We start from the raw sequence: 22,491 nt of genomic DNA, 5'->3' as shown, positions 1-22,491 counted from the left end.
TTTAAAAAGGGTAATAAAAATATCCCTTCGAACTATAGACCGATTTCATTAATTAGTTGTACTGGAAAAATAATGGAAAGAGTTATGTTTAAACACATTTATAACCATTTACACGCAAATAAATTAATTTACGAAAATCAGTCGGGATTTTTGCCAGGGCATTCGACTGTGTATCAATTATTTGACATCTACCATCAAATTTGTTATTCTTTTGATAATAAAATCCCAACATGTATGGTTTTTTGTGACATTTCAAAAGCCTTCGATAGAGTATGGCACGAAGGACTTATATTCAAATTAAAACAATACGGAATTAATGGTCAGATTCTAAAATGGGTTAATAATTATCTAAGTAATCGAAATCAAAAGGTCTTTGTTGGTTCCTCCTTTTCTGAAAGTAAACATATCACTGCTGGGGTCCCCAAGGCTCTGTCCTTGGCCCCTTATTATTTTTAATTTATGTCAATGACATTGCCGATAATCTAATCAGTGTAACAAGATTTTTTGCAGATGATAGCTCTCTCGCAGTTTCCAGTTCTGATATTGCCTTTATGGAACGTACCCTTAATGAAGACTTAAATAAAATTACGGAATGGTCGAAACGTTGGCTAGTTAACTTTAATCCTAACAAAACAGAAGTGTTATTTTTCACACTTGGATCTGACGATAAGCCATCTCTCTTCTTTGATAATGTTTCTCTTGATTATGTTAACAGTCATAAACACTTAGGTGTCACTTTTAGTACTGATGGTAAATGGCATGACCACATAAACAATATATTAATGTCTGCTTCCAAAGTTCTAGGATCTATGAGAGCATTAAAATACAAACTTAAACGGAAAACTTTAAATCAAATATACATTTCCTACATGAGACCAATCTTAGAATATGCGTCAATTGTCTGGGATGGATGCGCGGATTACGAGAAACACTCTCTTGAGAAACTTCAATATGAAGCGGCACGTATCGTCACTGGCCTAACAAGGTCTGTTTCTATTGAGCGTTTGCTTAATGAAATCGGTTGGGTATCATTGTCTGACAGACGAACTATTCAAAAACTCGTTACAGTGTATAAAGCTAAACAGGGCACCTTACCGGATTATTTATTAAACATTTTTCCAGATACCGTTTCTAATAATGTACCTTATGTCTTAAGAAACAGAGATAATTATACAACTGTAGCACGTCGTACTCAAATTTTTACAAACTCATTTATTCCATCAGCAACGTCATTATGGAATAACTTGGATACCGACATAAGAAATTCATCCTCCCTTAATATATTTAAATGCAAACTTAAACAGAAATACAAACCTCCGACAGTTCCTATTTTTTTCTGTATCGGGGATCGTCTATATTCGGTTCTACATGCTCAAATTCGTAACAAATGTAGCAATTTAAATTTATGCTGATTTATTTATAAATCATTTAAGAGAAAATGCATCTTGTGAATGCGGTTATGCTTTCGAAGATGCTGAACATTTCTTTTTCAATTGCAGACGGTATACATCACAACGTATTCAACTTTTTAATGCTACTCGCATTTTTCATCCATTAAATACGTGTACTCTTCTTTTTTTGGTAAGATTACCTATTCCGAAGAAGACAATTCATTAATATTTTTAGAAGTTCAAAGATATATTAAGCATACGGAACGTTTTCGATAAAATCTGCTTAATGCTGAAGAGTTTTGCTCTTAAAAAATAAATTGCAACTGTCAAAAGTACATCCTCTCTCTCTCTCTCTCTCTCTCTCTCTCTCTCTCTCAGCAATGATCTAACATTTTTGGTTCCTAAAATACATGTACTTTGTTATATTTCTCAATGCCATTTCAATGTAATCTATAGTATCAATACTTTTTTTATATTCGTACTAGGGACGGACCGATTCACTAATGTTATTTGAACTTGTGGTCCAACCCTTTTTCTTTCAAAATGTATTTATATAGTTTTCTTTCTATATATTTGCATTGTATATATTGTAAAAAATTGAAAGGAATAAAATATGTTTAAACTAAATTGACAGTCTGAATCGAGTGGTATGAAAATAAATTTTTTCATGAGCGGCGGTAGCCACGAGTGAAATATGATAATTTTCATACCACAAGATGAAAATACATCCTGTACTTTGAAGAAAAAACTCGATTTTTTCTGTTTTATAATAGATCTAGATACATTTTTCTCCTTTTTGACATTACAATTTGAAAGACTTTCCATTAAATTTTGTATATCAATTGGCTGAATTTAGAAGAAAGTAAAGTCTAGTCTGGCAAGACGTACATGTACACCAGTGAAAATACGGAAAATATGTTTCACTGCAGTAAAACATACGGAAAATGAAAAAAAAAAACGAATTTTATTTAATTTAGATCTACATATCATTTTTAAGTATAGAATAAATATCTCTAATTATAAATAACGTTTGCCTTAATTGAATTTGATGTAGATTTTGATCTTCTTATTTCCTGCGCGCCAAAAATTTGACCTAGTTATGTTTTGTAATTGGCGCATGCGTGGTGTGAACTAAACACTGGTGTGTGACAATATTTTTTTCTTCTAAAACTTCTTACTGTTTAAATTATATTATGTAAGGACCAGAATGAATTGTGCTCAAAGCCAATTTGAATGTAATATTGATTTCACAACATTTGAAATATTGTAGATCTCCAAATATATTCAGTCCAAAATATTATTTTCGTTTACAGTACGGTCGTCTAGCGGTTATAGCAACTTCCGGTTGTAAACAAATCGGTAGTAATTTCTCTTTCAGTATTTTGAAAGTAAGTCTCCAACAATTATAATCTTTAAGCAGAAGGCTGACACATATTTTCTTAAAAGTTATTATTTGCTTTACAGAGATTCACATTTTTTTCTCACGATTTAAACAGACATTTATGCGCGGAAATTTACTAAACGTGTCTGTTCCTGCTGAAGTTTTCTTCCTTAGCCATGACGTTTGTTTAGGTGTCAAATTTGCTCGAGTATGGTAGAAATTCCTGTTATTGAAACACTGTGTAACATCTGAGCTTAAGTGAGTTCTTAAATGATTTGTTGCTTACATGCGTAGCTAAGATAATTAGTGGAAAATATTAAACAGTTATAAATATACAATACATGGACGGTGCATACATGGATGTGGAAACATGTCAGGAATGTAAATTATAGGTGGATATTTGGTTTTTCATGTGATTGTAGTCTCATTTAATATAAAGATTTCTGAACAGGATATTGTTGTGTTTTTGTGTGGATAAAATTAATGAATACATTAATGTATAAATATTTATATTGTCTGTTACATTGATTAATTTCATTATTAAACTGCATAACACCTTTGGCTTTGACAGGACATGCAACTATTTACGATAAACAAACAGTCCTGATGTTGTCCAACAGAAGTTGCTTGATCATTTTTAAATATAGTGCAGTGTCAATTCTAGGAATTCAAAGATAGAGGTGAATTTCTCCCCCTCCATTTTAAAAAAGTGTGGGGGAGATTTTCATAATAAGGGGGTGCCAATATAAAATACCGGAAAAGGTGGCATGTGCAACGGATTAGACGAGAAGATCACGCATCCCAATTCTTTACTTGCTTTTGTTGTTAACCTTTTTATGCCCAAGTTAACTCTTACCTTAGCTCTTTAATTTAGCAATAGAAAATTGACTTTACATTAGATTTTGATGCTTGATATTTTCTTTGGGTAGTTATATGTTCCAAACCGTAACCAAATTTGGCGCATTATGAATCAGACTGTTTTTGTGAGGCACATAGGCCCATATGATCATATTGATTTAGGAAATATATTTTACTAATTAATAACTTTTTTTGTTCATTTTCAGAAAAGTTTACATTGTTGCGTTAAATTTATTTACAATTACATTCAAATCCTGAATTCATATCTATATATTGTAGAAACATAATGAGTACATGATGTACATAACATTAACCTTACATTATTATCATGTTTTATATATAAAACTGCATCCCAAGCTCTATTGCTAAATATTGCTATCAAATATTCAAAGCTTGTTCTGTTTCTTTGATGCAAATACTATGATATTGATGAGTTTCCCTTCATACTTGCTTCTTTTAAAAGGTCAAAAATGTAGGGAATTTGAATTTTGGTTAATTATTGATTTTATAGGGGTTTTGGGTTAAAAATTTGTCAAAAAATTAAATTTTGTGTATATTATTCATTTTTAAAAATTTTTTAAAAACTAATAAAAGTAGGTGAATTCAAAAGTTCATGAAAATGTAAGTGAATGTTAGGATGTGTGTCACTTTTTCAACTTTTTTAAAAATGGTTTGGCTGATGCATATATTTTGATTTGACATTATTTATGACATACATGTCCTAACATAGCATTAACTCATGCTAAATGTTAGAATTAAAGTATAAACGTGTCAATGAAAATGATTATTTTTTAGCTCACCTGAGCATATGCTCAGGGTGAGCTATTAGGATCACTCTTCGTCCGTCGTCTGTCGTACGTCGTCCGTTGTCCGTTCACACTTTTCAAACGACATCTCCTCTGAAACCATAAGGCAGATCATAATGAAACTTCACAGGGATGTTCCTTGTGTGAAGCCTTAACAAAGTTGTTCAAAGAATTCCATTCCATGCAGAACTCTGGTTGCCATGGCAACCAAAAGAAAAAACTTTAAACATCTTCTTCTAGATAACCCAAAGAGCTAGAGCTTAGATATTTGGCATGAAACATCTTCTAGTGAGTGTCTACCAAGATTGTTCAAATAAAAAGCCCTGGGGTCAAAATTGGCCCCGCCCCAGGGGGTCATTGATTTTCCCTATAGGCATATAGTAAAAACTTAAAAAAATCTTCTTTTAAAGAACCCAAAGAGCTAGACCTAAGATATTAAGCATGAAACATCTTCTAATAAGTGTCTACCAAGATTGTTCAAATAAAAGCCCTGGGGTCAAAATTGGCCCCGCCCCAGGGGGTCATTGATTTTCCCTATATGCATATAGTAAAAACTTAAAAAAATCTTCTTCTAAAAAACCCAAAGAGCTAGAGCTTAGATATTTGGCATAAAACATGTTCTAATGGATGTCTACCAAGTTTGTTCAAATAAAAGCCCTGGGGTCAAAATTGGCCCCGCCCCAGGGGGTCATTGATTTTCCCTATATGCATATAGTAAAAACTTAAAAAAATCTTCTTTTAAAGAACCCAAAGAGCTAGACCTAAGATATTAAGCATGAAACATCTTCTAATAAGTGTCTACAAGATTGTTCAAATAAAAGCCCTGGGGTCAAAATTGGCCCCGCCCAGGGGTCATTGATTTTCCTTATATGCATATAGTAAAAACTTTAAAAAATCTTCTTCTACAAAACCAAAGAGCTAGAGCTTAGATATTTGGCATTAAACATGTTCTAATGGATGTCTACCAAGTTTGTTCAAATAAAAGCCCTGGGGTCAAAATTGGCCCAGCCCCAGGGGGTCATTGATTTTCCCTATATGCATATAGTAAAAATTTTAAAAAATCTTCTATTAAAGAACCCAAACAGCTAGACCTAAGATATTAAGCATCAAAATTGGCCCCGCCCCAGGGGGTCATTGATTTTCCTTATATGCATATAGTAAAAACTTTAAAAAATCTTCTTCTAAAAAACCCAAAGAGCTAGAGCTTAGATATTTGGTGTAAAACATGTTCTAATGGATGTCTACCAAGTTTGTTCAAATAAAAGCCCTGGGGTCAAAATTGGCCCCGCCCCTGGGTTCATTGATTTTCCCAATATGCATATAGTAAAAACTTTAAAAAAAATCTTCTCTTAAAGAACCCGAAGAGCTAGAGCTAAGATATTAAGCATGAAACATCTTCTTATCAGTGTCTACCATGTTTGTTCAAATAAAAGCCCTGGGGTCAAAATTGGCCTCGCCCCAGGGGGTCATTGATTTTCCCTATATGCATATAGTAAAAACTTAAAAAAAAAATTCTTTTAAAGAACCAAAAGAGCTAGAGCTAAGATATTTAGCATAAAACATGTTCTAATGGGTGTCTACAAAATTTGTTCAAATAAAAGCCCTGGGGTCAAAATTGGCCCCGTCCCAGGGGTCATTTATTTTCCCTATATACATAGAGTAAAAAGTTAAAAATCTTCTATTAAAGAACCCAAAGAGCTAGAGCTAAGATATTTAGCATGAAACATGTTCTAATGGATGTCTTCCAAGTTTGTTCAAATAAAAGCCCTTGGGTTAAAATTGGCCCTGCCAGGGGGAGGGGGGGCAAAAGTCATTGTTATTCATAATTTGTGTATAGTAAAATCTTAACATCATGAAATATCTTCTAATGGGTGTCTTCCAAGTTTGTTCAAATAAAAGCCCTTTGGTTTAAACTGGCCCGGCCCTGAGGGCCTATGTTCAGGTGAGTGACCCCAGGGCCATCATGGCCCTCTTGTTATTTAGTATGAACTGTTTTGTTTTTTGGGAGTATGATAAATAAAAGATAATATTTGTGTAGCTTCATTACTTAATTTGTTGAACTTGTTTAATAAAATTTTATGCTATTCAGAGGCTAGCATATATAATTCTATTTAACTTGTTCTATAAATTCAATATTGAACCTACACTCATTCAATTTCAATAACCTCTCTTTATATGTGTGAGTCAAGGAAGAAACTTTAGAATTTTTAAATCGATAATGATTTAACTTACTGGACCTTCTTGGCTATGAATATGGACAACACTATGGATATTTATCTAGAAAAGATAATATAGATTGCAGATTTTCCTTGTTTATATATGATATTTTATAATTTAAATTTGAAAATCTATATAGAGGAAGTTAATGCTATTCGATTCAGATACACAAAGAAATGATGATTATAATGTCTAGTTAAAAAATGTTTTTATTTCAGTGTTGATGATTAGATGGCAACAACTTTGATACAGAAAAAAGTTTTATTAGATACTGCAAGTACAAAGTATGATAGACATAAACCAGATGTAAATGCGAGACCAATGGCAAGAGACGTTCCAAGACAATATCAAAGGTTTGAATTACAAGAATCATTATAACCCTTACCACACTTAATATATTAAATGGACTTTTTCATTGTGGACATAACCATTCATCATTTTTATGGAATTTTCAAAATATGTACTATCTGATTATTAAACAGTGCTGACCATAAACTGACGTCACAGATGTATTGGCTGACTTGGTCTGCACTGATTGCATAGGTATAATCTGTTGCCGAAATCAGACTAAGGGTTAAGTTTGGACTATCTAAGTAATCTAAAGGCAATCTTACTCGCCTACGCATTGACATCTGTGTAACACTTGGTCAAGATTTTCAATTTAACTTCATATACCATTAACTACTGAAGAGTTTCACTTGAAACTTTTTCTCTCTTCACTGTTTATATACTTTATGCCAAAAAAGTTTGTATTTGCAGTAACCTTGTCCTTAAAACCTTTGATATTCTTAATGTCTTTCATCTTGGTTTAAAGTCAAATGTGAAAATTTTTTTTGGAAAGAATAGTACAGATCATGATTTTGGATTTTAACAGGCATTTTTTTTTGTGTGTGTTTGAGATTGACTAGAGATGTGTATCATTTATTTTCATCAGATATGAGAACTTATTCTCAACTTGTATTTTCTCATGGATTATTCCTGCCATCTGTTGAGTCACTTGCACAAACATAAATGTAATACAAAGTAAGAAATATGAACAGTGAGGTACATGTACACTATGATAGTTTCCTATGCACAAATATCCTGCATGATGTAGATGAGACAAAATAGTTTTATTTTTCTGTTACAGGAATACTGATGAAGCTCAGTTGTTGAAGTTTCCAAGTACCAAAAATATTCTGTGGGACCACACAGTGACAGGGGATCCACAAACTTTACATATATCTTACTTCAGGTGAGTTCTATTATAATAATTATGACAGTCAGATAGAGTGATACCAATGTATGTTGTTTTGTTATCATTGTATAAAAAGCTGTGGCAGTCTACTAGACTTATGAAGGCATAGTCACTGACTCACTTCGGCATGTGTTTCAATTCTGTATCTTTGCTATGCAGAAACATTATTCTTATTCTAATTAGTCTTATATAAAAATATTGTATTTAAGTTTGGTCAAAATAGGACATGTCTGTTAAAATCTGTAATGATACTTGCCTAAAAAATAATTTCAAATGTTTTATTTTACAGCTAAAAGATTCTATGTTTATATACAAAATTAAAGCTACATTTAGGGAATGAAGAAATACAGAATTCTCATTGCAGTATTTCATTTTCTTTACATGATTTGAATGGCAGACTTGGAATTAAAATTCTCTTGAGATTGTTTGCGGTTAATTTTAGTTCTATTATATACAACATTCAACAGAGTCTTAATGACAACCTTGAATGGCCTCCTCATATAATGAATTTCTAAACAGCAAAGACAAAGACAGAATTATTTTACAAAATAAAAATTCCAAATCAATTTGATAGGAAAATCACCAGTAAAGCTGGAAAGTTGACATATGAACTGTACTGTGTTGGTGCAATATAAAACCCAATAATAAAAAAACAAAAATGAATTTTAGATTTGACTTAATTTGTTTTTTGTGTTTTAATATTCCAGGAAGCCGAGGTTATGTATAACAGAGAAGGTTTTAAGGTTTGCACAAAGACATGTGGAGAGTGATAATCAACAATTATGCAGCTGTGTGCTGGTTGGATCACTTAATATTGATGATGGTAAATTAAATAATCTAATTCATTTAAGCCAGACGCTGTTCTTACTGTGTAGGAGAAAACATTGATTAATATTGTTGTAACATGCAGTATATATTTGTTGATTAAAAAAGAGCTTGCTTAGAAGATTAGAACAATGTAAAAATCCTATTCATTTGTGAGCAGATGTTCAGTCAATGAAAATAAGATAACATATGTCCTTTTATTTACAATGAGAAACAGAACAGAAACATGTAGTCAGTTTGAAACATGGCATTGCTATGTTGTGTTTTTGAAATGTAACAGTAGATCAAATTGAAAATAGTTCAATTATTTAATGGTTATATTTTCTTAAATTAAATGGTAGCAGTATTTCCATTGAAGTTTAACATAATTATTTTTTTTTCAGATGGGGAAGGAGTATTGTTTAATGTTGAAAGATTGGACCCCGTAGGTGACCCAAACAGTTCCACAAGTCATGCTGCTGGGGATATGCTTATACCATTTACGGTAAGGGTGACTATTTTAGATAAAGTCAAGTGAAGAAAGTGACATGTGAAATGCATAATACTACTTTTATAATTTGCATAGTTTTTCTTTCTTTCTTTTTTTCCAACTACTGTACCCTTTCAAACCATTACAAATCATATAACTAAGAAAACTTTAACTGAAATATCAGTTTAAAGTTTTGCACCAAGTAATTTGTGATTTCAGAATAAGATTGGATTGTGGCTTTTTCCCTATATAGTACTGAAGAGTCGTTGATTTTGACCTGTAGACACTTTTACTTATATGAATGATGATATAGTTTTAAGTGAGGAAAATACACGCTTTAAACATTTAGAGTTTATTCATGAAGGTGATGTTAGCTCCCATTTTATAAACTTTAAATGACATCAAAACAGTTTGTTTATGACATTAAATAAGCAAGACATGCCATTTAAAGTTGTTTGGTTTACAATGGACACATTTTCAAATATTAATGAAAACAGTAATATTGAATTATTTGGATATTCTTATGAACTATTTCTGAATAGCAAAATGGTGATTGAGTTCTAAAGTGATTAAGTGTAAATATGCATAATAATGAATAATAATATTTTGTTCTAGAACACTTTATCTGTCATATATTGGTATTTCATATCTGATCAAGTATCTATATTGGATCATGTATCTAACTGTTACTAACAACATCTATATATGCAGTTTGTTTTCATATATGTTATTGAATACTATCAACATAATAATTATTTATGGAATTACAGACTTTCCACTATAGACCAATTCACTTTAAATTCATCAGTCATATAAAAAACAGAAAGCACATTCATTCATCACCAATTCTTATTTTATAGATCCAGACAGGCAGTAAAGAGAGAGGCAGTAGTGGGGAGGATTATTGTAATGCTCTACAACTTCTGAGACAAAGATGCTGCTCCAAGGACCCAGTGGAGTTAGGCAACATTTTACTAACAAAGGGCTGGTGCAGTTTTTACACAAAAGGAGAAATTTGTGTTCATCATCTGGAGTTTGAGGTGGTTACTTTGGGAACTGAAATTAAAGCTGTACCTATTGATCCAGTTCCTATTGTGCCAACTGCCCTCTCAAAGAATCTCTCTGGTCCCATGAGTATTAGTCACATGCAAGGCACCCCAAAAACTGGGTAAGTTTTTTTCATTGAACATGTTAGTGTTTTTTGTGGATTCAATTCATTACTAATGGCTGCTGCCAAGAAATTTCAGTATCTAAATATGTTTGGTTTGGTGGTGATTAAAATCACTGACTTTCAATTTTAAGTTCTTGTGAAGAAGTTATTTAGCTAAGGTGGAGAAGGTTGCTGGTTCTACTCAGTTCATGCTTGAAACTATACACAAGGGAGCAGCCGATGTCTTCCTCCATTAGTAAAACTGCAAGTTCATAACCTTACTGTGTAAGTGTGACTTAATCAAAAAGTGATAGATTGACAAGTGTTGTGAAATTTATTATTGCTGTTATATTATCAACACGATTATTGTTGATCATATATGTCAGATACAGTTTTTGTTGTTGCTTTATTTCAGGTACCTTACGATGGACCATACTCGTAAACTGTTGTTGGTGCTAGAATCTGACCCTAAAGTTGTAAATCTACCTCTTGTTGGAATGTATGTATCATATATTGAATTATTGATGATTTGTAAAATGCTTAAATCTGTTTAATAGAACACCACTGAGGTCCAAAACATTAAAAGAATACATAATTTTTATGCCACCGCAGCATCTGCGATGCGGTGGCATATAGCGATTCACCTGTGTGTGTGTGTGTTTGTTCGTTTGTTTGTTTGTGTGTGTGTGTGTTATATAGATTATATAGTGAACTTAAAAAATCTTCTTGTGAAAAACCACTAGTCCAATTTCAACCAAACTTGGCAGGATTGATCCTTGGGTGAAGGGCTTCCAAAGTTGTTCAAAGAATTTAATTCCATGCAGAAATCTGGTTGCCATGGCAACCAAAGGAATTATAAGAATAAATTTAAAAAATCTTCTTGTAAAGACCCAAAAGGCCTAGAGCTTAGATATTTTGCATAAGGCATTGTCTGGTAGACCTCTACCCAGATTGTTCAAATTATAGCCCTGGGGTCAAAATCGGCCCCACCCCGGGGGTCATTGATTTTCACTATATGTACATATAGTAAAAACTTAAAATACCTTTTTGTAAAGACCCATAGGCCTAGAGCTTAGATATTTTGCATAAGGCATTGTCTGGTAGACCTCTACCAATATTGTTCAAATTATAGCCCTGGGGTCAAAATCAGCCCTGCCCCGGGGGTCATGGATTTTCACTATATGTACATATAGTAAAAATTTAAAATACCTTCTTGTAAAGACCCAAATGGCCTAGAGCTTAGATATTTTGCATAAGGCATTGTCTGATAGACCTCTACCCAGATTGTTCAAATTATAGCCCTGGGGTCAAAATTGCCCCCGCCTCAGGGTCATTGATTTTCAATAAATACATATAGTAAAAAATCAAAAAAATCTTATTGTCTGAAGGTACAAGGCTTAGAGCTTTAATATTTGTTAAATGATATCATATATAGGTACTCTACCAAAGTTGTTCAAATTTTGCCTCTAGTGTCAAAATTAAAAGTGAACTTTGATATCAGCTGACCTAGATTTTGACAAAGTGTATTACATGTTGTCCTTTGATGCAGTCATGAAATTTTAGGCTGTGTGAAATATGACCTTCACCACCAAATTCACTAGACTCAAGTGCATTGATATATTCCTACTCTGATCTTTTATTGAGTTAACAATAGATTTAACCACTAATCTGATAATAAGAATTAGATATGCATTATGACATTTTTCAATTGTATAGAAACAAAAAAATCTGTTCCTACACTACTATTTAGTGTTGTTTTATTGCGGTGGCATAGCATTTTTCTCAAATGCAATCTTGTTTACATAGATCAACTGAGGCATTTAATACAGAAAAATATGCAAATGATAATTAAGAAATATACAAATATAAATTGAAAACCATATTTTAATGCTATTCTTAGGCTGATTTTCGCTTTTCAATCTTTGGTTATTCTATTTTACAATTGAAATAATTATTATTGAGCGAATTATCTCAAATGCTGCACACAAGTTATTTGTTTAGACCTGCATCAAATAAAAAAGAATTAATTTCAGTCCTGTCATGTCAAATTTATATGGACTTCCTTGATGAAAGATTATATGACGTCTATCATCAAGGTCAGGCTGGAAAATAGCTGATTGTATTTATTGCATGAACTTGTAGACTAATGGCAAAAATTGTTATGTTTAGCTTCCATATACCCAACTTAAGAAAGTCTTGAAGTTCCTTTTCATATATATTATTTATGACATCAAAACACAACATAAATTGTATAAGAAATACAAAAAATATTAAAAAAGACATTTGTCAAACATACTTGATGTTTATATTTGTGATTACAGCTGGGTGAGTGGTGTTCCCTATGTATATAGTCCTTATGTTTGGGCATGCTGCTTGAGATATCTACACAATTCTGCGATTCAGGACAGGTATTTACTTTGATAACATTGGTGTTCCTCATTAAATGTTCTAGTGTGTATTTAATTACTGTATGAGAATACAAGAGGAATTTGCTAAGTATTGATAAGTGTAAATTTTTACAGTGCATATTGGGCAAGTGTTTAAAATGTATAAGAAGGTTAGATTCTTCGTTTTATGTATATGCATGAGAAACTCCTGGGGGTGGGGGGAAACATACACAGTGAATATCATGTTCTCTTAAACCTATTAGGTTATGTAGACTGTGATTCAAAATGACAGTTGTTTAGCACTTTGCTACAGTTTGTCCATATTCTGGCGTATGCAGAATTGAGCTCTTCCTTTACAACACTGCCCATAAATCAGCTTTGTTTCTTACCATAGTGACAATCGATGCTATTGAACCATAACAGGCCTGATCTTGCTCAGTCTGATTTTTGGCTCAACACGTACATAAAGAACTACAAGAGAGGTTGCCTCCACAATCTTGTCTAAACACTTTACCCATAGAAGCCCTCTGCAATACATTTATTGAGTGGATATGGGATCTTGAAAAAAGCATCAAATTAAATGGGGAAACTTAAAAGGGTTAGACTAACTATTTACAAAGAAATATCTGCCATAATCTACAGCACTGATAGATGCCTTTCACATATCCCTCGTAATATGATTTTTTTTTAATCCTCCAACTTTATAGTGGATGAAGACTTGACTTTTCATTGAACACCTTATACTTTATTCTTGTATGTTAAAATGATACAGTTGTAATAGGTAGCATGTAAGGGTTAACACTATATGTAAATAACTTAAGTTATGCATCAGATATGTCTACCAGTGCTGTATTTTGTAAACATGGTTTATATGATACAAATTTCAATTTCAGAGTTTGTTCGCCACCAGATCCATTTTTATTAGTGCTATATAATCCCAGCCATTCTAGGCCAGAGTTTTATGAATGTTCAACTGCTACAGGATCAAATAAAATGACCTTTGACTTTTACTCCGGTTATGAGGCTGTACAGATTAGTAAGGTAACAACTTTTTGTTTCTATTTTCTTTAATTTTCTTCCTGTTTTTTTCTACAGTCCTAGTACTTCATTACAAGGCATTGTGTGTTGCTTTTCGAATAAAAAGAGTAATTCTTTGAGAACAATTTAAATACATACAGTTATTAAATTATAACAAGATTCAAATTTCAGATGCATTCTACATTTAAACACCATGCACTATGGGTGTATAGAATTTAAAGTTACTTGCACAATTGAAGTTTAATGAACATGAAACCAAAGGTTAAATGTTTATAGTTTTTGTTGGGTGCTACTTTCTTTATGCTACATTGAATATCGCACTAATTGGATACAAAACCTTTATAGTTGAAATTTGTCTAGCATTCAGTATGTAATCATAAAGTTATTAAAAATTTATAAGCCTAGGTTTTCACATGGGCGTGTCATGTTATTTCTAATTTTAATTATTTTCTTTTTATTTTCTTGTTCTAGAACTCAATGGGTAACAATGAGATTGTTGAAATTGATCTAAATCTAATGAGAGATGGTAATAAATTTGAGCTGTTCAGAGAAGCTGTCCTTAATAGTGCTAATGACAGGTATGTTATAACCAAGACTGGTATTCAGTTATAATGCTGCAAACTGAATATCGAGGGTTTATTCTTTTACATTATTTCTAAGTACTGTAAGAGTGACATGGGTTATTTTAAACAAAAAGCAATAAAATTCCCCATATATGGATATAAAGTAAGTAGTATACTGTAAAACTAATTAAATCGCTTTCATCAGTCTTACTCATTGATCTTTTTTTTTAAATAAATTTACTATTGTTAATAATATATTAGACATTGTCTTTTTCCTTTTCTGATAGACAAAAAAATTTTCTTTAGCAAGCTCTGAATGGAATTGTAATAATCTGATATTAACCAGACAATCTTTCATTATTATTTTAGTGGTCTAGATACCAGTAGAAGATCACTGTCACCAGAACCTGTTAGTAATGATGATATAACTCCACGACTGAAACCAGCACCTCACAAGTCAAAGGTTTGTAATTTACCCTTATTAAAGGCATTTCTCTAGTTAGTTTTTCATCTGTTCTTAAAAAATGCTGACAATATGCAATAGTTTGTCATAAACATTATTTGTTACCGGTAAAAGATGTGTTAGTTATGCATGTTTATTGTTGCAGATATGGTTTGCTTTGGGAAAACAATAATAATCTTCTTTACAATGTTAAATGTTGCAGAAAATGTGATTTTTTTCATAAGAACCTTTCGTTGCTATGGGCACCGCAATCTTAGACTAATGGTTACGCCAAGTTAACTTACAAAATAAAATTAGACAGAAAGAAATTAAAACAAAAAAATAAAAGCAGCATGATGTAATTTCTGCCATAGAAATATTTTATTTGGGGAAAAAAAATTGTTGATCATGTTACTGCAAACAAACTTTCAGGGATGGCCTGATATAAATTGTTTTATAACTAACTTTACCCTTCATACACATACTCAAATTTCCTTTACTGTTGTTTTTACAGTTACCAATGATGCAGTCCATGGTGCCAGAAGTGTCGCTATTTTTTGGAGATGAAGACACAACTTTTGTTCCAAGTGTTCAGCATCCGAGGCCAGTACAACCAGTTTCTCGTGCTAGCATAGGGCAGCATTCTACTTCTGTACCATCATTTAATGGTCACAATTCAGTTCAGTCAGTGCCAAACAATAATAATGCTCAACATAAACCAGCATCATCTGTGGCAGTTAGTAACTATATTAATAATGCCCAAGGCATGAGAACTACACAAAGTGTAAATTCCGAAAGTAAAAGTCTGCCAAATATTCCAAACCAAGCAACTCCACAGGAACCTATGAATGTGCATTCAACCAGCTCAGCACATGGGAATCCTCATAGTTATCCATCTTCAAGCCAGGCCTCACAAAATGGGTACCAACAGGCACCACAAGTAGGATATCAGCATGCACCTGTAGGGCCAGGACCTAGGCCTGCATTCTGTAGTTGCCCTGACTGTCCTAAACCTCCTCAGTTCTACAACAGACCACAGTCATATGATCCAAGAGGTCTTCCCCAACCACCTAGACCTTATTATTCTAATTATGGACCACCTCCAAGACCAGCAGGAAACTACCCTGGATACCAGCCTCACCAAGGGGGTTATACACATTACCAAGGACCTGTGCCCGCAAGTCAACCTTACCCTCAATATTCTCAGACTCAACCATCAAGTGTACCTTATCAAGGCCCACCATCATCTCATATGAATGGTTTCCAACATGGCATGCAACAATCCCATTCCAATGAGTCCATTCCAAATATGCCAGTGATTAGTAGACCCATTCCAGTATCAAGTCAGCCAGTATACTCAAACATGATTCGTCCAGCAACATCTCAAGGCCATTCAGTTCAGAAGCCTTATCCAAATCATCCTGTGCCTCAAGCTAGTGGTGGACTGCCAGTTAAAGTAGAGGAGAAGGCTCCTTTACCAAGAACTCCTGCACAGAGTGCTGAAGGAGCGGTGTCAAATAGTACTGAGATGAGGAGATCAAACCCAACCTCTGACAGTAGTGCAAGATCCAGTGATGATAGTGGCCTTAGTTTTACACCAGAGAAACATAACTCACCATCAAATCCAAGTCCGAAGTCAACACAATCTGCAGGTGATCTTAAATCATCTCTAGGTGGTGTGAACTGGGAAAACGTACCACCAGAGATTTACCAACTCCTCATCAATCAAGATAAGCAGTTAAAACAACTACAAGCTCAGATTGAGGTTCTTACCTTGCAACAAGCGCAGTCCTTAAATAACACTGCTGAAAGTGTTAATGTAAAAAACACTGTACCGTCACCTAGTGAAAAATGTAACATTGCCACTAATACATCTTTAGGCTATGTTCAGCAGAAAGAACAAGTGTCAGCTTGCATGCAGACAAGTCAGCAGGAGGTTGATAGTTTCCCGAGAGTCCTAGAGAACTCTCGTGCTACCACTGAACCAACACATCGAGGGTCAAATAGGGACCAGTCTAATTCTAGCTCCAATGGCAGTGGATGTGATGCCAGAACTCCTGCTGAAATCCGGCACCGAGGGAGATTACCTATGAACAGTACGCAGAGAGATGATGCTGATCTTGATATTTCCCAAGGAGAACTGGTAGCTTTGATGAACAATATGCATGACAGGACCATTGATAGTGTACAGTCCGAGATGATTGTTGATTTACCAAGTTTTCAATCCTCTCCAACCAGGTATAAAAAAAAACGATGTTTCTTTACTTTTAGCAAACAAATAATTGTCTTTATAAGATTACTGCTGTGATAACTTGTCTATTGCATGTATGATCAATGCTTATTGATACTTTGTTTGTGTTTAGATGTCATATAGGTTGAAGAATAAAGGAAGCAACAAATTTATTCATTCATGTGGAAGTTAAAGACTACAAAGAGACTTTTAATTGTATTCTTCCATCATACTTCATTCTCATTGTTAACCTTGCTCTGCATAAAAAGATGTTATTATATCATGTCTAGGTCACCAAGATCACAGGAATCATGTAATGACTCGGCAGCATTTAACATGTCACCACGGTCACCTATATCTGCCAGCATGTGTGAGCAGGGTCAAAATGGTGGTGTGTCCGAGTATACTGATGATGAAGATGATGATGATGAAGGGGAGGGTGAGGAAGATAATACTGCAGGCACGGATAATCCTGAATATTACAACAGGCTGATGGTAATAAAATATTCATATTATTTCTCATCCATTATGGTATTTTGGTAATATTTTTAATTGACCAAATATGAAATTTGTTGTCAATTTTGTGATTTCAATGATAAATAGGTATGCATTTATAAGGTGATTTACAAAATATCATAGCATAATCAAATAATTAAATATATTAGTGGACACAAATTTTGTTCCATTTGAAATAATGGTAGATCTTCTTTAAGAATATTCATAAGAATATCAAAATGCATTTTGTACAAAACAATTGTATTTAATATCATCCAAGTGCTATGGAGAGAAAATATTTAAGATGTTAAAGGAAGAGGGATGATTAGAAGTAGTCTCATTTCTGAAATATATAATTACATTTGTATGTAAGAATTGATCTTGATTAATATATTGCAACTTTTAGTGATAGGTAAGATATTATATTTTTTTGCACATTTGCTTAACAATAACACAATTAAATCATTGTTTCAGGACAATATAAAGAAGTTGTTAAGTCAGAACACAACAGAGAACACAACCGGTGCTGATTGTGGTTATTCTGGTGATATCTCATCTGATCCTAGCACACCAGTCAGACTAGCAAAGGAGGATATAAACCTTGGGGAACACCTTCAATCATTCTTCAGGTTAGATAAAATTAACTTTTTATTAGTCATATTCCTATTTGCGCTAAACAGTTACCCGAGAGCTAGATATTCCCATCTGTACCGACAGCGGGTGTTTGGTTCTTTTTCTTGCATATTACATATCAGTTGTTTTCAGAACAGAAATTACGAAAAACTGATATTCTCATTACGCACTTTTTTCTTATAATAGCGTATGAACTTCATTCATTGAACTATCAGTAAAATGATCTCATCCTAAGAACACAATTTATTCATAAAATGCATGTGGCAATGACTTGTCTTACTTGGAGGGTTTTCTAGCACCGGTGTAAACTGTAGATAATCCTGCCTGATATACAGTATCAACAATATCTCCTCTTGATTTTCTTCTTTTCAAAAAGTAGTTCAGACTGATTTGACACATAATCTGTCAATAATTATGTTATGTGAATATTTTAGGATTTATTACATAAATAATATGTTTTTTTGTGCATAATCAATTCTAACTCTCATACCTTGCATTGCGTTGAGTTGTGACATCATGAATGTGTATTGACACTGCCAGCGTCATACACCTTAAAGAACGAATCGTGTTTTGCTCAGAATTTCAGATGTATAAAAGCAATTTACAGTAGGTATATAACAAAGGGAAAATTACACCAGTGTGTCATTCTGACTGATTGTATCAGTTTCTTTTACTGTATAAGTTTGTATTCATACTTTCCATGCGGGCTTGTGAAAATACAAGATGGCACTTATACAGTATTTACATTATGTAAATCGTGCTGTATTTACATTATGTTAACCGTTTTCAAAAGAGTTAAAAACATATATGTTAACATATTCATTATAAATCGATATTGTTGTTTGCCTAACAGTACATCTTAGACTAGAGTTATTTGTGAATGAATGAATGATTATAAATTTTATCTCTTTTATAACAGGTATGAACAGAGCACAACAAAAGGTCCTGTTGACACCACATTTATACCTAAGATCAACTATGTGTCCATGCTGCTGGACTCTGACACAGATACTTCAATGGAGATCAATGCAATGGCAATGAAATATCTGAAAGATGAGCAGCTCACACAGCTCACTAAACTTCAGGCAAAAAACAGATTACTTCAGGGATCTAAGAAAACTTCAGAAAAGACTGCACTTCTCCAGAAAATTTTAAGAATGGAAGATGATAGTACTCCTAATGTAACAAATGTTGGCATGTCGCCAAATGACCTGACTTTTGCCACTAAGAGATATCTGGAGAAGCATGGTTTGTTAGATGGAGGAGCGTCAAGCGGGAGCACGTCTATGAGTGATGCTACACAAAATGATAGTTACAGATTAAGAACTAATTATAGCACAGTAACTTCAGGGTCTGAAGATGGACCTGCACAAATAACACATGAAATTCTTAGCACACCAGAAAGTCGTAGAAGTGGAACTGTAGATACGCCCTCTAGTGGCAGATACACTGATGCTATGTATAGTAATGGAACAACTCCAACTTATAATAGTTCACGGACTACGTACAATGATTCGAGAAATAGTGTAGGATTTAATAGGACACCTAAACCTAACCATGTTCAGAGCAGGTTAGAAGATCATAGAAGAGTTACCCAAAATGGTTCAAATGCTCATAACAGTTCTGTTCCCCAGTCTCAAAAAGCATCGCCATATTCACAAAACAGTTCTCCATATAATCAAGATATTAATCGTAGAGATATTGGTGCTAAAGGTCGCTATGTCACTCCTCAAATTACACGTCCACCTAACCACCAAAACCATTCCCCACCAGAAAAAGAAGTTCCCAATGATGGTTCTCCTCGTGATATGGGTCGAGACAATGAAGAAGTTGGTAAATATAGAGTTGAAAGTTATGGTAGAAAACTCCCACAGAGACAAACTGGTGCTGAAGAATCTGTTGGTGTTCGAAATTACTATGATTCTAGACAAAATCGACCAGAAACAATTGAAGACGATAGAATATTAGATATTACACGTCTTAAACAGCTTCCAAAATTACTCTGACATTTTACATAAGTTAGTCCCATTTTAACAAATAATGCGTATTAGAGCTATACATTAATACAACTGCATTTTCATAGGCTTTAGAAAGCAGCTTTATATCAGTTAGCAAAAATATTTAGAATTGATTTTCCTGCTTTGCTTCAGTTGCGATACATTTGTCAAAATTTTTATCATATCAGACTTGTATCTGATTATCATATCGGACTTGTATCTGATTCCAACGGGCATTTAGTTAATTTCAATTATTTGTTTATTTATTATATTGGTTTGCTTGAAAATTTGAATGTAACCCTAGTCTACACATAGCAGAAAACGAAGCATTTATAAATGTAAAGTTAATGGCATATCTTCAGAGTAGTGAATAGACCGTCCTTATCTTTATAGTCAATGAAAACTTTATTTATACTTTAATTTTTTTTGTAAAGTTGGAAGTTGTTCTATATATAGAAAATGTGATTTTTAAAAAATCAAATATATAATTTAATGGAAAGAGTGAGTGGGGGTTAAGTTTACAGTATAAGAGTTGCCAACATTTTTACACAAGACTGTGATATCTATATATTCTATTGTCTCATATTGTTGTATTTTTATTTTATACTCATTCTTTTACTCTTTATGTCAGGTTTTTATTTATTTTTATTTTTTTGAAAAGCTTTTTTAGTTGTTCTGTCCAGTATTTGAAAGCAGCTTTTTATTTTCATAGTTTTATTTTTAACATTTTGTTTTATTTAAAAAGAGTTTGAAGTACATTAGGGCAGCATTAATGAATGTAGTTCTAAGCTATTTAGAAAATATTAATTTAGTGCTATGTAATACATAGAACATTAGAAAGCAGTATTTAATTTAGGTTAACTATTTTATATCGTATTAATAAAAAATTATTTAAAAGAGATTAGTATTAGAATATTTAAATAATTCACAATATGTTCATAATGTTGAGTAGTGCATACATGTTTTATAGCTTTAAATTGTAGGAACTGTGATTTTGAATTGTTCATTTTGTGGTCTCATATACATGAATGCTGATAGTTTTGTTCTACTTAAACTTTTATCTGACTTACCATAAAACAAATGTACAGGGTTTTCCCGTAACCAGGTTTTCTACATGCCTGACATAAGTTTCGGTCGGAGGACATCTTACAGCAATAGTGCATCCCAATGACCATAAAAACTCACCATTTTAGAATCTTCTTTCGATTATGATAATTTTGTTACTTTTGTATAAATAAAATTTGATCTTCTGTATAACTTAGGCACCTTTTCTATTCAATATTCCAAGCTTACAACATCTACAGTTAAATAGAAGGCTACAACTGAAAAGTATGAACAATTTATAATTGATTTCAGTAGCTTAAATCATGTTACAATATGGAGACTCCTTTAAAATGTCAATGGACTCCAAAAATGTCAAATTGTCTGAAATTTCTAGGGAAAACCCTGAATTTGACACTGAATTTACATATATTCATTAGATCATATAATTGAGAAGGCCTGTTGCCATAGATAGATAAGTAATTGACCATGACTTTGTCTATATCACTTGGGTTTTATTTACATGAAATGTGAAGATCACTGTTTGAATTAGTGCCAAAAAATTACACATTGAATAATTCTTTAAAAGAAAAGCTGCGGCCAGGATTCTTTTACTTTCAAATGCAATCTTCTCTTTTTTCATAAAACCTAAACAAATTACTTAATGCAGGACATTTGAATATATAAATTTTACTATGGTAATATAGTTAAGAACTGTTAATAAACCAACTAAAACAGTTACATTGTTAAGCATATACATGTTTTGTACTGCTTAAGGAAGTTTTGAATTCTGTGTTCTTGTAGTGAAGCAATATCTCATATCATTATTACTTCACTATCTTTCACTTATTCTAAAGTATGTTTTTATTTCATAAGTGTTACTACAAATGGAAATGAAACTGAAATGCATGAACAGCAGTTGGCTATTCATTATTTTGAATTTCCTTTCAGTTTTTATTTGTTGAAACATTACATAGTTTTAAGATTTTAATTATAACAGATATTGAATAGCACTAAAATTTGTTGCCATAGCAACTTAAGAAAATAGAAAGTAATTAGCTGTTAGATTTTACTTTTAATTATTTATTTATTAGTGTATATAAATAAATTATTTATCTTATTAAATAATTTCTTATTCTCTTTTGAATCCCAATCTCACTAACCCCTCTGTGGCTGAGGGGTTGCCTCTAAGGGTTGAGGCATAAAATTGCAGCCACTGTTTATCTGCATGATCACAACAGGTGACTAAATTGGTTCTTATTACTAGTCTGTGCATTTCTTAGCTCCCAGCACAGGTGAGATGGTTTTGTTTCCTGGTGTTGCTTAAGTTT

At 32.8% G+C, this 22,491-nt stretch overlaps 1 protein-coding gene across 5 annotated transcripts; it reads left to right on the top strand.

The window, feature by feature from the left end:
• Positions 1-2,510: 2,510 nt before the first annotated feature.
• LOC132734067 (SCL-interrupting locus protein-like) lies at positions 2,511-22,288 on the top strand. 5 transcript variants are annotated; one of them, XM_060720776.1, is made up of 15 exons: positions 2,511-2,532; positions 6,872-7,006; positions 7,783-7,887; positions 8,598-8,713; positions 9,099-9,199; positions 10,045-10,352; positions 10,750-10,833; positions 12,656-12,742; positions 13,615-13,762; positions 14,231-14,337; positions 14,692-14,785; positions 15,279-17,002; positions 17,285-17,489; positions 17,964-18,118; positions 19,042-22,288. In XM_060720776.1, exons 2-15 carry the CDS (start codon positions 6,885-6,887, stop codon positions 20,126-20,128), a joined length of 4,443 nt encoding a protein of 1,480 aa, XP_060576759.1. In that variant the 5' UTR covers positions 2,511-2,532; positions 6,872-6,884; the 3' UTR covers positions 20,129-22,288. The 5 variants fall into 5 exon arrangements, with proteins under 5 accessions (XP_060576759.1, XP_060576760.1, XP_060576757.1 ...); XM_060720777.1 differs by lacking the exon at positions 2,511-2,532 and adding an exon at positions 2,608-2,626; XM_060720774.1 differs by lacking the exon at positions 2,511-2,532 and adding an exon at positions 2,658-2,779.
• The last annotated feature ends 203 nt before the right edge of the window (positions 22,289-22,491 follow it).

The sequence above is a fragment of the Ruditapes philippinarum genome, unplaced genomic scaffold (assembly GCF_026571515.1).
Source record: "Ruditapes philippinarum isolate M1 unplaced genomic scaffold, ASM2657151v2 ctg1230_1_1_1_1, whole genome shotgun sequence".
Classification (NCBI taxonomy): Eukaryota; Metazoa; Mollusca; class Bivalvia; order Venerida; family Veneridae; genus Ruditapes; species Ruditapes philippinarum.
This window is presented reverse-complemented; position numbering and strand designations above follow the sequence as displayed.

What these genes read in the sequence shown, in the direction of transcription:
- LOC132734067 (XM_060720776.1), top strand. Translation starts at nt 6,885, where the DNA reads ATGGCAACAACTTTGATACAGAAAAAAGTTTTATTAGATACTGCAAGT. An exon ending in AATTCTGCGATTCAGGACAG is followed by an intron (nt 12,743 to 13,614) that starts GTATTTACTTTG and finishes TTTCAATTTCAG; the next exon opens with AGTTTGTTCGCCACCAGATC. An exon ending in AGGCTGTACAGATTAGTAAG is followed by an intron (nt 13,763 to 14,230) that starts GTAACAACTTTT and finishes TTCTTGTTCTAG; the next exon opens with AACTCAATGGGTAACAATGA.